This window comes from Doryrhamphus excisus, linkage group LG21 (assembly GCF_037039965.1).
Source record: "Doryrhamphus excisus strain RoL-2023G ecotype Guam linkage group LG21, RoL_Dexc_Guam_v1.1, whole genome shotgun sequence".
Classification (NCBI taxonomy): domain Eukaryota; kingdom Metazoa; phylum Chordata; class Actinopteri; order Syngnathiformes; family Syngnathidae; genus Doryrhamphus; species Doryrhamphus excisus.
The window spans coordinates 15,523,212-15,545,000 of record NC_136377.1 but is presented as its reverse complement, the minus strand read 5'-3'; the positions used below and the strand labels follow the sequence as shown (position 1 = coordinate 15,545,000).

General features: G+C 43.1%; 2 protein-coding genes across 2 annotated transcripts; one reads left to right on the top strand and one right to left on the bottom strand.

Moving 5' to 3' along the window:
* Positions 1-4,461: 4,461 nt before the first annotated feature.
* orai2 (ORAI calcium release-activated calcium modulator 2) lies at positions 4,462-10,130 on the top strand. The gene is made up of 3 exons (XM_058086474.2): positions 4,462-4,763; positions 7,537-7,772; positions 7,962-10,130. Exons 2-3 carry the CDS (start codon positions 7,542-7,544, stop codon positions 8,502-8,504), a joined length of 774 nt encoding a protein of 257 aa, XP_057942457.2. The 5' UTR covers positions 4,462-4,763; positions 7,537-7,541; the 3' UTR covers positions 8,505-10,130.
* On the bottom strand, positions 9,489-21,459 carry bckdk (branched chain ketoacid dehydrogenase kinase). Its single transcript, XM_058086471.2, has 11 exons — positions 21,034-21,459; positions 19,058-19,126; positions 18,874-18,984; positions 17,060-17,107; positions 15,220-15,339; positions 15,037-15,135; positions 14,046-14,119; positions 13,650-13,778; positions 13,454-13,543; positions 13,197-13,352; positions 9,489-11,459 (listed from the first exon to the last, which is right to left on the bottom strand). Exons 1-11 carry the CDS (start codon positions 21,301-21,303, stop codon positions 11,315-11,317), a joined length of 1,311 nt encoding a protein of 436 aa, XP_057942454.2. The 5' UTR covers positions 21,304-21,459; the 3' UTR covers positions 9,489-11,314.
* Between the last annotated feature and the right edge of the window lie 330 nt (positions 21,460-21,789).

The following is a 21,789-nucleotide window of genomic DNA, read 5'->3' as shown; positions in this document are numbered from 1 at the left end:
AGGGTTAGGGGCTAGGGCCCGAGCCCGAGCCCTAACCCCTAACTAGCCCCTAACTAGCCCCTAACTAGCCCCTAACTAGCCCCTAACCCTAGCCCCTAACCCTAACCCTTGTCCTAACCCTTGTCCTGTAAGGCTAACCATATTATTAGGCTAACCCTAACCCTATGCCTCAATCTGGTGGCCACTTTAACTTACTGCTACTCTACTTGGGAAATTCCGCCATCTAGTGGTCACCTAACGGCCTGCTAACGTTGTACTGTAACAGCCAGAGCAACCTTTACAGCCAAAGCATTAGTCATGGCACTTGTGTATGAATTGCATATCTTTTGTCATATATTCATTTATCCTGTGTTATTGTGCTACATGTATGAAGGCCATCATGTCATTTACTTGAACAAGTCTTCCTACCTGTGAAGAACACCGATGCCATGTTGTTGATGGTCTGCCAACACGATTACATGAGTCCTTCCCCGGGGGCCGACAGACTGCTGAGGGACGCTAAAGGTTGAAGCTCCAGAAAATGCCGTCTTGTGCGTGCAATAGGTGAAACTGTTCACTGGAGAACCTATAGCATCAGATGACGCTCCCATTTGGAGCTCATGTTGAGATGGATCCCACGGGATGTTAAGCGACAAGCGCTTTTCATCTGTAACAGAAGTTGTAAGATTAGCTGCTATTCCTCTGCTGTAAGGAAATACTCAGTTTTATAAAATTCATTCCTGCATTGAATACTTATTGCAATGATGCGGTGTTCAGAAGTACGTTTTTTAGTCGCCATTAAAATAAACCAAATAAGAGAGAAGGGTTATGAGTGTGCTTTCTCTTCAGTTGTCACAATGATGCTGAAAGATAAAATCAGAGGCTTACACTCACCTAACAGATGCCTCGCCTCTGATGGCAACAGGTTCCGACACAAACTTAACACGCCATGCACGCGCGTAACCAGGACATCAATGAATTTTCACGTCAAACGAAATATTTCCAAATAAAACACTTTTAGCTTCAGTTGTCATTGACTATGACGAGGGTAGCAAAACATACTTTTAAAAAATAGTTGTAAATTTGGGCCAAAGTCGTTCACATTATGTTATGGATTGCAAATGAACCGGTTGAAACAATTGCTTCGGGCATTCTGCGCGCCAATTATGTCCACAAAATGGCGACCTCGGCTTCAGCTCGTCAACTTCGACATCGTTTATATACTGTATATTGTCCTAACCCTAACCCTAGCTTAGCCCTTAGCCCTTAGCCCTTAGCCCTTAGCCCTTAGCCCTTAGCCCGCCGTTAGGTGACCACTAGATGGCGGAATTTCCCAAGTAGAGTAGCAGTAAGTTAAAGTGGCCACCAGATTGAGGCATAGGGTTAGGGTTAGCCTAATAATATGGTTAGCCTTACAGGGTAAGGGTTAGGACAAGGGTTAGGACAAGGGTTAGGACAAGGGTTAGGACAAGGGTTAGGGCTAAGGTTAGGGCTAAGGTTAGGGCTAAGGTTAGGGCTGGGGCTAGTTAGGGGCTAGTTAGGGGCTAGTTAGGGGCTAGTTAGGGGCTAGTTAGGGGCTAGTTAGGGGCTAGGGTTAGGGTAGGGCTAGGGGCTAGGGTTAGGGCCCGAGCCCTAACCCTAACCCCTAACTAGCCCCTAACTAGCCCCTAACTAGCCCCTAACTAGCCCCTAACTAGCCCCTAACCCTAGCCCCTAACCCTAGCCCCTAACCCTAGCCCCTAACCCTAGCCCCTACCCCTAACCCCAGCCCTAACCTTAGCCCTAACCCTTGTCCTAACCCTTGTCCTAACCCTTGTCCTAACCCTTGTCCTAACCCTTGTCCTAACCCTTGTCCTGTAAGGCTAACCATATTATTAGGCTAACCCTAACCCTATGCCTCAATCTGGTGGCCACTTTAACTTACTGCTACTCTACTTGGGAAATTCCGCCATCTAGTGGTCACCTAACGGCCTGCTAACGTTGTACTGTAACAGCCAGAGCAACCTTTACAGCCAAAGCATTAGTCATGGCACTTGTGTATGAATTGCATATCTTTTGTCATATATTCATTTATCCTGTGTTATTGTGCTACATGTATGAAGGCCATCATGTCATTTACTTGAACAAGTCTTCCTACCTGTGAAGAACACCGATGCCATGTTGTTGATGGTCTGCCAACACGATTACATGAGTCCTTCCCCGGGGGCCGACAGACTGCTGAGGGACGCTAAAGGTTGAAGCTCCAGAAAATGCCGTCTTGTGCGTGCAATAGGTGAAACTGTTCACTGGAGAACCTATAGCATCAGATGACGCTCCCATTTGGAGCTCATGTTGAGATGGATCCCACGGGATGTTAAGCGACAAGCGGCTTTTCATCTGTAACAGAAGTTGTAAGATTAGCTGCTATTCCTCTGCTGTAAGGAAATACTCAGTTTTATAAAATTCATTCCTGCATTGAATACTTATTGCAATGATGCGGTGTTCAGAAGTACGTTTTTTAGTCGCCATTAAAATAAACCAAATAAGGGAGAAGGGTTATGAGTGTGCTTTCTCTTCAGTTGTCACAATGATGCTGAAAGATAAAATCAGAGGCTTACACTCACCTAACAGATGCCTCGCCTCTGATGGCAACAGGTTCCGACACGAACTTAACACGCCATGCACGCGCGTAACCAGGACATCAATGAATTTTCACGTCAAACGAAATATTTCCAAATAAAACACTTTTAGCTTCAGTTGTCATTGACTATGACGAGGGTAGCAAAACATACTTTTAAAAAAATAGTTGTAAATTTGGGCCAAAGTCGTTCACATTATGTTATGGATTGCAAATGAACCGGTTGAAACAATTGCTTCGGGCATTCTGCGCGCCAATTATGTCCACAAAATGGCGACCTCGGCTTCAGCTCGTCAACTTCGACATCGTTTATATACTGTATATTGTCCTATTGTCGGAGCAAAACGCCACTATTGGTGCTTCAACGTGACTTAAAACTTTGATACTGACCTTGTAGCTTGTGCGGCGTCTGAGTTACATGGCGACTCCAGTGTTCTCCGTCAGGGTGTTGGAACGCCGACTCCATACCGAATCAAATTTGCGCCAATGACAACGATGCCGTTGCAAGACAAACCGTTTACTTCGGCACTTCTTCACGGTCGTGGCGGTGTTAACTGTCAGTATTTTCAGCCCCAAGCCGTGGTAAGGGGCGGCCTGACTTCGTCAGAGAAAGAAAGACGGTTGCCTGCTGCTTCCGGTCAACTTTATTTTTCGACTACCCAGCAACGAGAGAACAGCGCGCGCGCACACGAGAGCCCCGCACTTCCTGGTTCACGCTCAACCCGCCCCACATAGCTGGCCAAACACATGCCTGAAACAGCGTTGAAAACTTCAAAAAAGCAATACACATGTAATATATTCTCAAGCATTTTCAATAAAGAGTTTCAACAATCGCGTCTATTAGTTTTACAAACAGTAGACGGCTTCCCCTCTAGAATACTTCAGCTTGGCTGCCAACAGATTGACACTGCGTAAGTGGGATCGTCGGCGCCATGTTCCGGACGAAACCAGGAAGTACAAACAGGAAGTTCCAGCGCGGATGTGACGTCATGTTTCACAATGATTTTACACACTATAACAAGAGAAATAATACTTTATACTCCTGAAGCACCTTGGGCACCGTTCGTAGGGTGCTGTAAAAAAGGCGGTATTATTTGATTTGTTGGATTTCACGTAACGTCACCGCTTACTGGAGGATCAGTACGGTGGCCTGTGACAGACATACATAGATGATATCAGCCTCTATCGCCCTCCTGTGGCCACTCTGAAAACACACAAACGTCTTTTTGAAGTGTACTGTATTTTGGACTAACAAGTATATGTTGAAAGTACACAAATGACACATGATACAGATAACATAGCCAAGAGTTGCATAAAAATTTTTAAGGAGAAGAAATTCAAGAATTGAGGCCCTTAATTGACATCCTCCCACGCCCGCATCATAATCAGATGTATAATATAATAAACATAATCATAATAGATGGCTCATAAATAACAGATGGCAGCAGTACAGTAGATATAGTGCTGCACACTAACTCAGTCTAGCCATAATTCCCATTTTATGACTCAAGAGAGACAATATGACAAATTTAAGCGACAAATGACTCTTATGTTGATCTCAATAGAACAAAAGCATGCTGAGCTTTATTTAGTGATTGTGCTGTTAATAGCACACACAAAAGACGTGTTTTCAATCTAAAAGTCGCTGTAAGAAGTAGAGCTGTGCCAGTCATGAACGAGTTGTTCAAAACCAGCGAGCGATGGGGAGTGCTTTTATGCACGTGGGCTAAATGACGAGTATCTCGGGTACCTGATTCAGTGAGTGGCTCATCCGAACTCGAGCTAGTAAAGGGAATCTACTTTCCAGCACTCGTATTCCATGCTTTTATTTTGAAGGCAACACACCCAACCGGAAGTCTCTTTAAGGTAATTTCCGATTCAGCACAATTACATCCTGAAAGATGACTGTTGGTCTTGCAGTTTGACACTGTTCAACAATCAGAGATAAACTCGACCGTCATTTGAGTTTAACGCCGGTGTTGTGGAACTGAAAAGAACTCGTTAAAAGATGAACGTGACAACCGGAAGTGATTGAAAGACAACATTTTTAAACGGAAGACGTTCGTTGCTGGTCTAAGGTGTTGTGTACAGCGTGCCTTGCAAGTCTTGTTTTTTTTTTTTGGTGTGGTGTCACAGACTGTGGGGAAGCATTTTTGACCGGAAGCAGGTGAGTCTAATAAAGTACAATTTTACTTTACACTTCACGAGAATGCCTGATTGGTAATAGCAAGTTGGCTAGCAATGAAGTAGTTCTGTGAGATGTTCGCTTCCTAGCGAAGACTAAAAAGAAAATAAACATTTAAAAGGTTTAAATGTTTTCGCTATTGAATGTGTCATTTTGTTGCAACTGTGCATGGCATCGTGGCAGAGTTGCCTGACGTTAGCTAAACTGTGTAAACCGATCCTATACTCAACTTAGCCGAGTTTTAAATATCTGCCTGCCGGCTGCAAAGCGCACGGATGAGACGAACGTCTATTAAAACATTGATTCAAAGAAGTTTTTTGCTCAATTCTAATAAAAAAGTACAATTCTCTTAATACCACAATGCTAATACAAAGTACTTGGGGACAGTCGAATTGTTGTCTTTCCTGTTCCTTGGACTGTTAAACATGCAAACATTTAAATGTTTGCTTTGTGAGCACAAATATTCACCATATTTGTCTTTTTTGTTAAGGCTGAACATTCAGGTTAGTTATAATAATGACTTAAGCATACGTCGCAGGCCAGTAAAGGCGCTTTTTATTGTGTTGGTTATTGTGTTAGTGGGTTAGCCAGCTGTGTTGAGTGGAAAGCCGGACTTGAGTGTTCAGTGAAGCTCTCTTTTAAGCAGTTGTATCACCATGGTAACATAGGCGGAAGATCATAGTCTGGGCACCGACCATCTTATGCAAGGAGCTGGGCGGTACTTTACCGAACTGGGAACAACTGCCTAACAACTGCCCCGCCGACTGGGTCACGCCCCACCCTTGGGTAAGGGCAGGAAGGAAGTGGGTTGGGTTTAAAAAATATACAGTGCATCCCGAAGTATTCACAGCGCTTCACTTTTTCTACATTTTGTCATGTTACAGCCTCATTGCAAACTGAATTAAATTAATCTCTTACCTCAAAATTCTACACAAAATACTCCATTATGACAGAAAAAAAACAAAAAAAATCACATTTACATAAGTATTCACAGCCTTTGCTTAATACTTTGTTGATCCACCTTTGGCAGCAATTACAGCCTCAAGTCTTTTTGAATATGATCCCACAAGTTTAGCACACCTATCTTTAGGCAGTTTTGCCCATTCTTCTTTGCAATAAGTCTCAAGCTCCATCAGGTTGGATGGGAGACGTCTGTGCACAGCCATTTTCAGATCTCTCCAGAGATGTTTGATCGGATTCAAGTCTGGACTCTGGCTGGGCCACTCCAGGACATTCACGGAGTGGTTCTGAAGCCAATCTTTTGAGATCTTGGCTGTGTGCTAATGTCTACTGCCTATATGGTCAAGGTACATGACCAGTCTACTGAGGTCAATAGCGCTCTGGAGCAGGTTTTCAACCAGGATATCTCTATATATTGCTGCATTCATTTTCCTTCTATCCGTACTAGTCTGCCAGTTCCTGCTGCTGAAAAACATCCCCACAGCATGATGCTGCCACCACCATGCTTCACTGTAGGGATGGTATTGGCCTGGTGATGAGCAGTGCCTGGTTTCCTCCAAACATGGCGCCTGGCATTCACACCAACGAGTTCAATCTTTGTCTCATCAGACCAGAGAATTTTGTTTCTCATGGTCTGAGAGTCATTCAGGTGCTTTTTGGCAAATTCCAGACGGGCTGCCATGTTCCTTTTACTAAGGAGTGGCTTTCGTCTGGCCACTCTACCATACAGACCTGATTGGTGGATTGCTGGAGAGATGGTTGTCCTTCTGGAAGGCTCTCCTCTCTCCACAGAGGAACGCTGGAGCTCTGACAGAGTGACCATCGGGGCCTTGGTCACCTCCCTGACTAAGGCCCTTCTTCCCCGATCGCTCAGTTTAGAAGGCCGGCCAGCTCTAGGAAGAGTCCTGGTGGTTCCAAACGTCTTCCATTTACGAATAATGGAGGCCACTGTGCTCATTGGGACCTTCAAAGCAGCAGAAATTTTTCTGTATCCTTCCCCAGATTTGTGCCTCAAAACAATCCTGTCTCGCAGGTCTACAGACAGTTCTTTTGACTTCATGCTTGGTGTTTGTGCTCTGACATGCACAGTCAACTGTGGGACCTTATATAGACAGGTGTGTGCCTTTCCAAATCATGTCCAATCAACTGAATTTACTGCAGGTGGACTCCAATTAAGCTGTAGAAAGATCTCAAGGATGATCAGTGGAAAAAAGATGCACCTGAGCTCAATTTTGAGCTTCATGGCAAAGGCTGTGAATACTTATGTAAATGTGATTTTTTTTGTTTTCTATTTTTAATAAATTCAAAACATGTAAAAAAAAAAACCTTTTTTCACATTGTCATAATGGAGTATTTTGTGTAGAATTTTGAGCTAAGAGATTAATTTAATACAGTTTGGAATGAGGCTGTAACATGACAAAATGTAGAAAAAGTGAAGCGCTGTGAATACTTTCCGGATGCACTGTATATTCCGGGTTGTCTCGTGGGCACCATCCTTCATTGGTGCCCACTGATTGGTCCACCTGGAGATCCTCCAGAGAGGTTAGCATTGGCTAGGTGTAATGAATTTGTACTGTATATGCCATGAATCTACAATAAGTTATGTTGCTCATCTTTGAGATTTTCATTATCGCTTTCTGTATGCTTAATTTCCTGTTCTATGGTTGGCGTCGCATTTTTCATTTTTAACCATTATGAGCAGCCTTTTGCTGAATACACTTAACCCTTGAGATGAGCTGATGTCAACTTTTAGTGGGTTTTTTTTTTTTGCCCCACCCTCCCTCACCCCCTCCAGGAGCCATGAGCAGCGAGCTCAATGTGCCCATGGGCTCCCCGGCCCCGGGCGCCTCAGAGCGCGCCCAGGACGGCGGGGGCATGGACTACAGGGACTGGGTGCGGCGCAGCTACCTGGAGCTGGTGAGCTCCAACCACCACTCAGTGCAGGCGCTCTCCTGGAGGAAGCTGTACCTGAGCCGGGCCAAGCTCAAGGCCTCCAGCCGGACCTCCGCGCTCCTCTCAGGCTTCGCCATGGTCAGTCGTGTTCACTTATGTTTTACTTTTATTTTATGAGAAGATCAATCTCAAGGCACTTTTTCCCACGCAAAGAAAGGTTAGAATGTAGTGTTTACATTCATTAACGCTCCATTTGTTGCCAAGGTTGCCTGTGGCGCTAATGAAGGTCAAAGTGGAAAGTGCTGAACACCACTTGCGTGTCCGTAGGTGGCCATGGTGGAGGTGCAGCTGGAGATGCAGTACAGTTACCCTCGCGTGCTTCTCATCGCCTTCAGCGTGTGCACCACGGTGCTGGTGGCGGTGCACCTGTTTGCGCTCCTCATCAGCACGTGCATCCTGCCCAACGTGGAGGCCGTCAGCAACATCCACAACCTCAACTCGGTGAGCGAGTCGCCCCACGAGCGCATGCACCATTACATCGAGCTGGCCTGGGGCTTCTCCACGGCACTGGGCATCCTCCTCTTCCTCGCCGAGGTGGTGCTCCTCTGCTGGATCAAGTTCCTGCCCGTGGACTCCGGCGGCGCCACGGGTCCCACGCCGTCGACACGGTCGACGGACAGCGGCTGGCAGGCGGCGCTGGCCTCCACCATCATCATGGTGCCTGTGGGGGTGATCTTTGTCGTGTTCACCATCCACTTCTACCGCTCGCTGGTGCGCCACAAGACGGAACGCCACCACCAGGAGATCGAGGAGTTGCACAAGATCAAAGTGCAGCTAGACGGCCAGGAGCGAGGGTTGCAGACTGTGTGAGGTCACGTGACTGGACTTGCCCTCCTTGCCCTTATTTGCATATTTATAAACACGCCCCTCCTCCTGCTGCTGCGTCAGCATGGCCGGCTGCTTCGTTCTTCTAGTCGTCCATTGCTGTGTCTCAATTCCTGCACTTCCACACTTGTTGGATTTTGGGATGGCATTACACCGTCACTCGCCAACTAAGTACACGCTTCTCATCCTCGGTTGCACCGTAGAGGGAAAGGGAAGAGTGGTTGCAATTCAATTACAAAGCACAGAAGAAGCAGCACAATTATTTCCAGTGATAGAAGTGCGTAACAACAGTAATGAATTTGCGCCTTCAGGAACTAAATATGCAATGTACACAGTATACTTATGAAGTGTACTGACAGAAGTACAGAGATCCTCGCTTTTCTTTGTTTCCGTGAACAGATGGAATCGTTATCGTTTGTCTTTTGCGTCTCAGAGCATCTATAGGGCAAAATCTCAACACTTGTAAAATAAGAGTTGGCCATGTATTATCACATTTATTGCTATGTTTTCTGTGTAAACAAATGGCCTAAGTGGGGAAGAAAGTGCATTTTAAAGTGACAATCTGCAAATTTGCGGGCCATTAATGCTGACTTGTGATTTTGCAAGGATCTACTATACACTTATTAACCAGTGAGTTCACAACACAACTCATATAGATTTATATTATGAATAGGAAGGGCTATAGTATTGTTTGTTGTTGCCTTATCAGCCTGGCTTGCCTTTTGCTTCATGGCGCCGCCCTGCTGGTAAGATCAGTTACTACATCCTGTCCATGCTATTCATGTTGCTTCTATTCATATTGGTGCTTCTCCTCGCTAATGGATTCTTTTTACACCGCTTGTGTCTTAGCTGCACAAAAGTCTTAATCTTAATCGGAGCTGAGTCAGTTACACTGTTTATACTAATTGTTGGTGTATTTTGTGTGTGTGTGTGTGTAGCCGTTTTTGTCGATAAAAATGCCACAAAGCCTTCTCGTGCTGCTTTAAATGCTAATCTTTTATTTGCTTGTGCCAGAGCTCTGAAAAGGGTAACAACTGTATGTCTGTGACTCACTGTCGCCCCCCTGAGGTGTGCAGTGGCATTACAAGGCAATGTTACAAAGTGCGCCTTTAAACTTTGAATGTTCCTGTGCTAAACTAAAGTTCTCCTGTTTACAGCTGCTGTTTCAATACATCATGTTTAAGAGTGACACAAAAAAAAATCATGGATGTATGAAAAGATGCTTTGCAAAAAAAAGGTCAATGTGATTATGAATGTACCTTTGGCTCTTAAGTTTACTCTTTAGGTTTACTGACTTCTTGTTCCAATATTACATTCCTAACATCCACTGTCCAAAAATGAGCTTGATGTATCCATTGTTTACCTGCTGGGTCGTGCTTTCAAAATAAAAGCCGTAATTTTTGACTGTTTTGGGCTGCTTTAGTTCTATTATTCTACAAACGTGCTGATGTATTGGGATGTATTATTCCTTTAAGGTGTGGCATATGCCAATGTTACACCGCAAATAGCATCTGGCTTCCATCCAATACAACTTCTACGTATTCTTTAACTCTACAACCTAAACATTTTGAAAGTCATTTATCCACGCTCTTGACTTCAAATAGCCTCAAAACAAAGTGAAAAGATTTTAAAAACTTACAACTTAATGTATTTTTGTGGTGCATTCTACATTCTATGTATCATGCATCTTCATGCAAAATGTATACTTTTTGCAATGTTTAGTTTCCATTGAGTTCATTTTACAATATACATTTTTAAAAGTTGAATTAATTGTGCCTAATCAATGGAATGTAACCTTTATATTGTATGCACGTTCCAATGTCGTCAGAAGTGTTTTAATGATCAACAGCCCCAAACAAGTCAACACAACAGAGGAAGTCAGTAAAAATAAAGTCTTCTTTTATGCTGGAGAATGGTTTATTTCTATACTCAAACCTAAGTGAAACATACCACACAAAATGGAAGAACTTCAGAAACTAAACAGATGCACTTTTTTTCAGTCAGCTGGTGTTTATTTTGTGACCAGCAGAGGGCGCACTTGCTTTCTCTAACGGCAGTTTTGAGGTAATCGCTTTCCAGCTCGACATGCACCAGCTACATATTTACACACTGTGACCTGTACAGACTCCACCGTCACTTTAAAGTCGTCTTTGCCGTAAAAAGTGAGACACTTGATAATATGGCGTTTAAGCAGCGAATGTATGAAATATTAGGGGTTTTTAATAAAAACACAGGTTAAACTACCATAATATGTTCAGTTCTTTAAAATCCCACCTTGTACGTAGCCATTGCTTTGCTACAAGTGGAGTCATTAACCAGCTAGCTTGTCAAAACTAGCCTGGCGGATGTGTGTTTTTTTGTACAAAAAAATAAAAAGTTCAAACTTAGCTTGAAAGACTAACAAAAAGAGAAGAATACTTCAGTGGTACGTTGTTAAAGTACACAGGCCCTAAGACAAAAGTGACAGTAGAACTAAGGAGCGTACAGTTAAAAGAAGGCAGTGAGAAAAATGTAAGGAGTCAATAAGGCTGAGAACATTAGTGAGCTTGTGGCGCTTTTTGGCAACTTATTTTCCATCCTTCAACTCTTGTTCTACTGCTGGAGTGCCTTCATGTCAAGTAACTTTTTTTGACCTTTTTTTGTAACAAAACGTTCATACATGCCACAGGGGTACCCCCCCCCCCCAAAAAAACAACAAAAAATCAAGTCCTCAACGCGAGAGCTAACATAGCTTATAATCCATCTAAGGCAAAGAAAAGAGACAAGAATTGTGGAAATAAAAGAGGCGAGCAAACTTACACTCGGAAGCTTTCACCTTTGCCGTCAATGTGGCGCAAACGTAGGTAGATGTCTGTGCCGATGCCCTGCATGGACTGAATGGACACAGAGCCACCCAGATATTCTGCGTACGCTCGTGACGTTGGCAGGCCGAAACCAAACCTGAAAATGGAGGAGAAGAAGATGAAGACTAAAAAACAACTGTGAGAAAAACAGTCAATTGATCCATCCATCCCACAGGGCATAATGGAGGCAGGGCATTGTTACAACTGTACAAGCAATGTTTTCAGTCAATGGTTCAACTGGTTTGGCTGTGGGACCCACCATCAACCCTCAATGACAAGCAGCAACCCAAATTGCAGAAAATTATTCAACTAAAACGTCTTAAATATCTCCTATTTAAAGGAGAACTGCACTATTTGGAACAATCCATATGAGAGACATGAACATACGTCTCTCTTTTCTGTGTGTTCCAAAGATACCCAAACAGCTAAAAAGAAGAAGCAGCTATATAATGCAGGAAATGGTACACACCTATACTGCCTACAAAGACAATGTTTTATGATTCTATATACTGTACATGCTGTAACTATAACATATGTATGCATTCACGACAATGTCGTATTTCGGAACGAACGCAACACCTCGCATTAACTCCAGTATGTAGCGTTAACCGTCTTTCGGTGACGCGCTATGAGCCGGTGTATGGTAAAGCTAGTCACTAACTAATTTGCCCACCCCTGGGCTAGTAGCTAGCTGGTGTGGTGTGGAGAGGTGTAAAGTAAACAATAAAGTAGTTCTTCAGAGGAACAACATTAATAGCAATAATAACAACTCCATACAAAAAGGCAGAAAATTAATATAATAGCCCATTAAGTAGCATATAAAAAGCAATTACCATAAATTTCAATGTATAACCTGCATCCATTAAATTTAGAGGGAACACCTTATATGTTCTTTTCCAATGTAAGCCACATCAGTGTAGAAGCATCATGTCCATGTGATAAAATGGCGCCACATCAGTGTAGAAGCAGCACATGTCCATTTGATAAAATTGCATAATGTGGCGTTCACAGGTTCATGAGGTGAACTCTTTATTTGACAGAAGCCAATCAAGAGCTATGAATAAACTCACAATGAGCTTGTCAGCCCTGGAAATTGCAGGTCATTACTCAATATAACAGTCTATAACAGTTGTTTCATCTTAGAAACAATATTAAACTCATCACACAGAAACTAACACTCAAAAAGCAGCTAAGAAATGTAGAATACAAGTTTTGATACATATATGGGAAAAAAACCCATCCAACATTTTAATGTGTTCCCATAATTCTTTGCATTTAAGAAAACCATGTCATTGGAGGAGAGCATAGAAAATTGTGCTTCTGTCCACCGGAGGAAGCCAGAGCACTCAGAGGCACAAAGAGGGAAGCTGACGTCATTGCAGTGCTCCAATGAATGCGTTGCCCAGATGCAATGCCTTGTGGGAAAATTTTTTACATTCATATTGGGACATGTTTGTATACACACCTTTGAATATTAAGTTGCTGTGTGATGAAAATAGTGCCAGTAGTAAAGTGTTCTTTGAAATATGAGACTGAGTCAGACTGTTATGTTGTTCTACTGGTATATACGGTCCACTGACCTCCACTGACTTCCAGTGGGTTCACAAGCCTGTTTGTGAGTGCACTGCCAAAGAAAGAGCTATTATTTCAAACAATTAGTGGTAGTTCTGAAGTAAATGAGGTTACAATTTAGTCATGAATAATAATAAACCAGAACTTAATACACTGGAATTTACGGTACACTCTGCATAACTTGCATTTATAGCATGTGTGGTTGTAGTAAACGCATCCACTTTTATAAGCATGGCTAGTCTACTAGACATGGAAGACGTACCCGTGCATGGGTCCAGACTGGTTGCCGCTGTTGGTGATGTTGTTGAAGAGGTTGTTCATGCGGGGGTCCTGCGCGCTTTCCTCAGCCGTGCTGAAGTGGTAGTCCATCACCTTGTCGATTATCCTGTGAGGGATGCCGCCACCACGGTCCGAAATCCTACACGGGAAGAAAAAAAAACAAAAAAAGAATGTGGTCAGCCATGGTGTTGGGTAGGTGACTTATTTTCATTTCCTTTAGTTTTGGTAGGCGAACGTCACCTGATGACAAAATCAATATCGTTGTTGGCGATGGTGACGACCACATCGGGCACGTTGTAGGGCGTGTCCAGATGGCTCTCCATGGTGGCCCTGCAACCATACACACAGCTCTTATTTTGAAAGTCAAGTGTAAGGAGACGGATTTTTGGCATAACTTGATAGCGAGTTATTGATGGATGTGTGTGTGTGTGTGTACCTCATGGCGTTCTTGAGCAGCTCAGGCAGGATGTAGTCGAGCGGCAGCGGGATGAAGGGGAAGCGTGCCGCCACATGGCCATTGATGCGAACTCGGGGTGAGTTGCCGTATTGGTGCTCACAAAGACGCCTGGATAAAAATATAAAATGATAAAACGTTGAGCATTTATGTAAAGGTGAAAAAAACATTCAAGCCCCTTTCCAATGTCGGCCCACGTTCATTCTTGTGTGTGATTAGTTACACACACGCACATACAGTTCAGAAGTGTGGGGTCAAAGCCATAAGTTGACTCAGAGTCAACACGAGCGATAACCACTGACAGTTTATCTTTTTAGTGTGTGTGCTGATCAGCGTGAGGTGAGTAAAACAAACGACCAATCACACGGTATCTCTTACCTGGCAAAGTCCACCCACTTCTCAATGATCTTTTTGGGTGACAGGCGTCTGCATATAATGCCCACAAAGTCTGCCTGCAGTGACAACATGAACATCATTTTCAATATCATCAACTGAAACGCTTTGAAAAAACGCACACAAAAATATCTAAATTTACGAATGAAACACAGGAGCCGTTTGGAAGCTGAAGCTGGACTGAAATGCTGTGGAAATATGCTAAAACATAGAATGAAAGTAAGAGTAAATTGGTAGTTTGAGCTCAAATAAATCGGAGATTGAACCAACCATCTCTGGGTCTGGAATCCAAGCACTATTCCAGCTGCATTATGCAACTTTTACTACTCTGGCACAATTGGGGTAGCAGTAGGGGATGCAAAATAAGTCAAGTGGGGTTTCCCATCATGCTTTAGTTTTTTGTCATTCTATGTACGTAAGTAAACACTGTGTGTTTTTAAATGCAAGTGTGTATTTACTTATTTGTTCTCTTCTATTTATCTGAAACGCCTTCACACAATGTCAGATGAATAGAATATTAATATTAAAATGAGCATTAGGAAGAACACTCTGTCCTTATTTTTGGATGCTGGAGGACGACAACTGATCATTCGCCAATTGGCTCATATTGATTAGGTCCGCCCAGGGCCAAACAACAAGCTTCTGATGAATCGACTAAGAAATGAATCGCGAGTTGTAGCCCGAGTATCATGGAGATAAATAATGGAATTTATCATTTGTGTTAATTAATCTGAAGCTGTACTGTATGCCATTATGTCATCATATAATTTCCCGGAGATTACAGCTACGGAAGGTAAGGTAGCTTAAACAAAGTGTTGGAGGAGAATAAGAGCAGAAGCCCAAATGTTTTCTGGGATGCGTCGCTGTCACATCTCCAAAGTTTCAATGTCAATGTAAGGTCAAACTATTGTCAAACCACATGCCATGTAGAATAAGGAGACGAATAAGACATTGGAGACAGATCATGTGGATTTACGTTGTCTTCGTGCAGGGCGAGGTGATGCGTGGCCAACATTCGTATTCCCAGGCGAGAGCACAGCGTGGTGTCCAGGAAGTTTCGGATGATGGTCTCATCCTGGTAGAACAGGGTCAGAAAGTAAGACTCAAAGATTCACTGATTGAAAAGTAAATAAATATGGACGCCGCATGCGGTCCCTACTTGGATGTGTCTGCGACACTCCCTGAAGCCCTGCGCCAGCATGGTGACCACGTCCTTGTGGTCGTCCAGGAGCTGCTGCACCAGTTTACAGAAACGAGATTCCACATCCTGATCCTGGATCTGTGACGGTAAAGGGGCGGAGTCAATAAGTCTCCTCTTTCATGTTCAACACTTTCCATTTAAAAGTGGCCTTTTAACATGCAGGTAATACAGTATATACGTATGTCCCTACAGATGTTTCATGATCAGTAAGCCAAGAAAGATCTATCATCTTGCTCACTTCTTTGCTCCACTTTCAGAGGAGAGGCGCTAAAAAACGTTTGCTTTTGAAACTGCAGCCTTTCATGACGTCACGAGGGAAAAACCTACTTCCTCATGGACATGATAGCTCATCTGATTCGCCGCTAGCAAGATGAGCCCTCCGATGGTATACACCCACCACCATGGAATCAGTTAGAGACTTGGAATGGTAATGGTCTTATTTTTTTTTTTGAACATGTGTCAGTCAGAGTTATGTACCGCACATGCTTACAAATGACAATGGAATACATCACATAGTACAATTTGCAGTTGATCCAAAAAGGAGTAGGAAGAAGCAAATCTTATTTAATCCTACGCCTTGTGCTTTTCCCACTTTTCTGTAGTTAATGTAGTATTCTCGTGTTAAACCATGCCATGGTTTCAAATAACAACGTTTGTGCATTTGTGAGTGATTCCTGAAAGACGTTAGAAATGGCTGTGAGTGTTTCTCTAACACCACCTCTTTAACACACGTCACAGTGTGTCGACAATGAGCACAAGCTATACGCCCCGCCCCCAACCGAAACACCCACCACCCCTAGCCCAGTCGCCTGCTACACAGCCTTGCCAGATTTCACGGTGGTAGCAAGGAGCATTTGGCTTTTTCCAGGACTACCAGTAGCTCCTAACCACTTTTCAAGTAGCTCTCCAAAGGGTTATTCATCATCAACTCCTATAGAGACACATTTAGGAAGTTGGGTGCGGCAGTATTCTGAAGGTCTTCGGGAATGCCTTGGAGTGAGACCAATCACAGTGGAGTGTGCGTAGGCGAAAACAGTTAAAACAGAGTATTTTGGAAATCCAAGGAAATGTAGCTGAATAGGTGCAGATTCTGGAAGATCTGGAAAGCTTTCTGTGCGTGTTATTTTGTGTAGCTGCTCTACAGGAGACCACAGCACAATACAAAGGGATGAAAAATGAGCATAATAGGTACTCCTTACCAATCTGGTTCTCATTATAATATTGATGGCTTGTCTTCAAAACTCTACATGTTTTGTAGTGTTTTGTAAGTTGTTCAACAAACACGCAGAAAAAACTCCAAAAGGTAATTTCAACAGAATTCCCAAATTGTACGACCTCTGCAGTACAGACTTCAATTTCCAAATGTATTTATTTACACGCTAGCAAATTTATTTTTCTGAAAACTTTCGAATATATCCAGGTTTCATCTGACATCTTCAAGGATGGTGGTTCCAGTCCCAATGGTTTGTGCGACTTTACGTACTATGTAATGACATAAAGCATATTAAAAACAAAGCTCTGCCAACTATCCACCAGTCTGCTATAGATGTGGAAGCTGTAAGCGCATTATTATTAGAATCTCCAGTGCTTGTGTTGCTCCTGTCCCACTCCTCAATGGTACATTATTGTATGTGACCTGAGGCTTAACCTTGAGGAAGTCTTTCTAAGAGTAAACACGTGATGTTCCTGGTATGAGGAACTTGAACTTGGCATGACCTCCTCTGCATGCTTGCATATAGTGTGTGTGTGTGTGTGTGTGTGTGTGTGTGTGTGTGTGTGTGCGCGCGGGTGGACTCACGGGAGGAAAGTCGCTGAGCATATGGTAGGCTCTGATGTATAGTTCATGCTGGAAGAAGAAGGAGAAAAGCATATTGTCATAAAGGCTGCAGAGAACCCCTCAGTGGGCCTCATTGGACTCGTTCAGCACATTTGCCACTCATGTGTTACAAAACATCCAGCAAGTTCCACCCGTTCTCTTCTACTCCTTTCACTTTTGAAATGAAATCATATTACCCTTTGTAGCATTTTATGCATTTTTACTGAATAAAAGCCAAACAGTTTTAGAACGGCCGGCTGACTGCTGAGTGCTTTGTACTGCGGGGGAATAAGGAATCTGGGGCAAAGTTCAACTAAAAAAAGGAAAAGAAACAGCCGCACGTTGCCTGTGAAGGCAGCAAAACAGTTTGTTCCCCATGAAAATCATAATAAAAAGCAGAGCAACACACATACACACAAGTGTGTTCATGTTTCAACTTCAGGGCGCATTCAAAAACACAGATAAACTGTTGGAAAGCACGGACAAGACTAAACAAGCACACCAAAAGGCCAAACTGTTTACATACTAAGTAATTGAGAATTCTCTTAATTTTAATTTTTAAGTTTAAATTTTTTGGACTTATTTGATTTCCTTTACCATCAAAACAGTATAAATAGAATTTTACACAACTTTTTACTTTTTTTTCACTGTACTGTATTTTTTATTATTGTATGGTTGTATTAAATCAATAAAAAATATTTATATTATTTATATCGCTCTAGATTTTTTAATGCATTTTTTCTACCCTATATGATAAATTATGATTTTTTTTAATTAATGCATTATTGTATGAATGTGAGTGTGAATGGTTGTTTGTCTATATCAGGGGTCAGCAACCTACGGCTCCAGAGCCGCATGTGGCTCTTCAGCCTCTTTGTTGTGGCTCCCTTTGCAATGCTCAAATATTTGTTTTAACACCCAAATGAGGAAAATATGCATCTTTTGAACAAAATCCGACTTTCTGTGAGGCCGTATACTAGCAAGAGTACTTGATCAACTCCACTTTTTCTCTACTGTGATATCCCAAAATTCCCTCAATCAAAATCTTGGGAGACTAGCAAATTGCTCTGGATGTGAGCATGTTGCTACACATTTCTTAAGGCGTGCATAGGGAGAACATGCAAACTCCACACAGAGATAGCCGAGGGTGGGATTGAACTCGGGTGTCCTTGCTGTGAGGTCTGCGCGCTACCCACTCGACCGCTATGCAGCCCCTATATTCTGCTGTTAAATTATGTTTTGCGGCTCCATTCTATTTTTCTTCAGTGAGCGAGGGGGTAAAATGGCTCTTTTGATAGTAAAGGTTGCCGACCCCTGGTCTATATGTAGCCAGTGATTGGCTGGCAACCAGTCCAGGGTGTACCCCACCTCTCGCCCGAAGACAGCTGGGATAGGCTCCAGCACCCCCCACGACCCTCGTGAGGAAAAAGCGGTAGAAAATGAATGAATGAATTATTGTATGAATGTGAGTGTGAATGGTTGTTTGTCTATATGTGGCCTGTGATTGGCTGGCGACCAGTCCAGGGTGTACCCCACCTCTCGCCCGAAGATAGCTGGGATGTATAGCCAAGGAGGGTTGCCTAGCAACCTGAGACCACAAAGTTGATTTATCATCACTCTGCCAAAAAGTGATCCCAAGTTCAACTACGTATGACTCGGTCACACCGTGGCCTATTTCTGAATATAGTATCAAGACCCCGCCGTTATCAAGAACAAAATATGAGGTACCCCTACAAAGACATTTAATACAAGCCTGCCTTTTGGTGTATCTATTGTTGTGTGCGTTCTCTTCTTACCACTTGCAGGATGGTGGGGTTGCAGCCGATGATGAAGGGCAGGCTGCGGAAGCCTTTGATACGATGGGCGATGCGCACGGGCAGCTCCTTATGAAGGTACTTGGCACTGCTCTGGGATCAGACATATGTTAAGAGCCTATTCGTATACGCACAAATTAAGGGAATTTTCATTGGGAATACTTACCAGGATGTGATGTCCATCCGGAGACTTGCCAGAATACAGGAGCGTGGCCAGGGTGAGTCGCACTGAGGCCTGGAGGACACATTGACGCAGTGAAGAGAATGAGCTAATTTAGGAATGGGAGTGAACCCTCTTCTCAGACATTTAGCCTCTTTTGTCTCTGTACATGGCAGCAGGGCTACTACTGAGTGGATATACAGAGTGCTAGCAGCAAGTTAGACTCGTGAGCTAGCATATGCTAACATGAAATACGTGAAAAAGCGATGATTTCTAAAGTGAATACCACAGCCCCAGTGTGGGAATGTTTCCGTTTTTAAACAGAATGACCAAGGTGAGCGCATGAACACCCATTTGTTGCATTAGTGACGATGGTGCGTGTTCACAGACTGTGTCGCTTACTAAATTGCAAAAGAAATGGAACCTTTCAATATGGTTGAAAAAACAACATTTCAGGAAATGTTAGAAATGATTGACAGACGCAGGAATTGCCTGTGATGTGATCAATTATCGACAATGATTTGTTATTGTGACAGGCCTAAACATAGTTAAAATGGTTTGGATCGTCTTAGATTCACCACAATTCCTATGGAACTTTTGTATTGTCTTATATGCAGCAGAAGCAGCGACGTATTGTCTGAGGCATGGGGTGGTAAACCTATAGCACTTGGGTCAAACAGGACCCCAGGAAGCATTTAATGCTAAATACATTTTTAGCTTTTGTATTGTCTTAAATTTGACAGGCTTCCTATGGAGCTTTTAGCTTTGTACCGTCTTAAATTCAGCAAGATGCCTATGGAGATTTTGTACTGTTAAATTCAGCAGGATTGGAACCTTCAGCGCAGCGGCCAAACAGGGCCCCTTGAGATCCTTTCAACAAAAGCTTCAGTTTTCATGACATGTTCGTCTTATATACATAATTTAGTTGAATTAGGTATATCATTTTTGTATTTCATTCTCATTTTATTGTTAAAGATTAATTTGTTTCTCTTAAATTAAAGCTGAAAGTCCAGACTTTAATGACATATTGATAATATTCATTCATAAATCTATTGTGATGGTTTATAAAAGCTAAATAATAGAAACTATGACTACTTCTAGACCTGTATGATGATATCTGGATTCAATTGCATGGATCAATTAGCACTAAATCACAGACACACTTTTGTTATCTGTACAGAAACAGGGAAGAGAGGGGGAAAAACAAATTCCAAACAGAAGAAGTCTGTCGTTGATTTATGCACATCTGGAGGTTTTTGCAAGAGTGCAACAAATAAAACTTGTTTTGCACTTCTCAAATGACACACATGCTCTCTCGCTGTTTTGACACATAGTAGAACTGAACATATCAACTTAAAAAGGTGTACACAAAGAAATACACACAAGAAATTGCAGTCTGCAGGCAGTTTGGTCACATGACTTAATTAATTATTAAGTTAATAAACTCCTTGGGAGGTTTTTGTTTTTATGCATGGCTAAAAGCAGATTTGGTGTGACTACAATCCTATCCTTTTCTTTTGGGGGGGGATTGTGGGGGTGGGGAAAACCGTTAACCAGCTGAAGAGAATTATTCATGGAAATGAAGGGGTCAACACATCATGCTGGGTTGTTAATAAATACAAATCGGCCAGGTAAAATCTCTCAGGTGATTTTTTAAAAGTAAAAATTCATCTAAAATACTTCTTAAGGGGGATGGGGGAAATATGCTGAAATGTTACATTGATTTTCACCGTTTAACGTATTTATTAAAAAAAATAGACGCCATTGAGGGTCAATATTACGTTGTTAAACCGTGACAAACCATTTATACAGACATTTTCAATAATCATAATAACTTTCTCATTTTTTTGCTGCGTTGGAGATGAGAAAATTGCTCCAAAAAAGTCGACGCTGAAGTCAGTGAACGCAGCTCAGTGGCTCGCTAGCCGTTAGCGTGGCTGTCATTGCTAACAGGCTAGCTAGTCAGCAAACATCCTCCTCACCTTCTCCGCTGAGGCGTCAATGGCTGACTGGTTGTAAAACGATGTCACAGTCTTGGACCGCTCTCGGGCCAGCTCGGAGAAGCCCTGCAGGGACGACGTGGACCTCAGTCGGCGTCCGCTCATGTTTGACATCGCTGGTAGAGGTGATGGTGCCATTGTGGTGGTGGCGGTGGTAACGGGCGCGAGCAAGAGGCTGCCCAGCTTCGGCCTGGATCGGCAGACGGCACCGCTCAGCATCTCCGCGGCTACTCCGGCGAGTCCCGGGCGCATGAGGACGGCGAGATGAACGGCGGAATACGCCAGTAGGGTGGGTAAGTTGGCCGGCTGCTATGAGGCCATCAGGGTCGGCACAAAGGCACGGCCACCACGGTTATAATACGGAGGGTATAACGCTACGCATTGACCAAGACTAGAGAGGAGGGGGGGGGGGGGGGCGGCAGCTACCCACAAAAGACCCAACACAGTCAGCGGACCAATCAGGACGCTTAGGGGCGGAGTCATTTTCCATTGCACTGCGCATACTCTTAAGGATAAACTGTAAACAGTTCTCAGTATTTCGAAAGAAGATTCTTGACTAACCCTAACCCTAACCCTTACCTCACCAAATGGATAATGAATATAGTCCGAAATAAAAAATACTATTAATATGGTTGTGCCAGTGGTGTCCAAAATTTAAGTAAAAAAATATTCATGAATGTACATTTCACAAGTAAAATGGGAACATTTAACAAAAAGGCAAAATGTAAAGAGAAAAGA

Bases quoted from the DNA above. Each gene is read 5' to 3' on its own strand.
- orai2 (XM_058086474.2), top strand. From the start codon at position 7,542: ATGAGCAGCGAGCTCAATGTGCCCATGGGCTCCCCGGCCCCGGGCGCC. The intron at 7,773-7,961 runs GTCAGTCGTGTT...GCGTGTCCGTAG, and splicing joins TCCTCTCAGGCTTCGCCATG to GTGGCCATGGTGGAGGTGCA.
- bckdk (XM_058086471.2), bottom strand. From the start codon at position 21,303: ATGCGCCCGGGACTCGCCGGAGTAGCCGCGGAGATGCTGAGCGGTGCC. The intron at 18,985-19,057 runs GTAAGTATTCCC...GTCTGATCCCAG, and splicing joins CGGATGGACATCACATCCTG to AGCAGTGCCAAGTACCTTCA. The intron at 14,120-15,036 runs GTAAATCCACAT...TTGTCACTGCAG, and splicing joins TCGCCCTGCACGAAGACAAC to GCAGACTTTGTGGGCATTAT.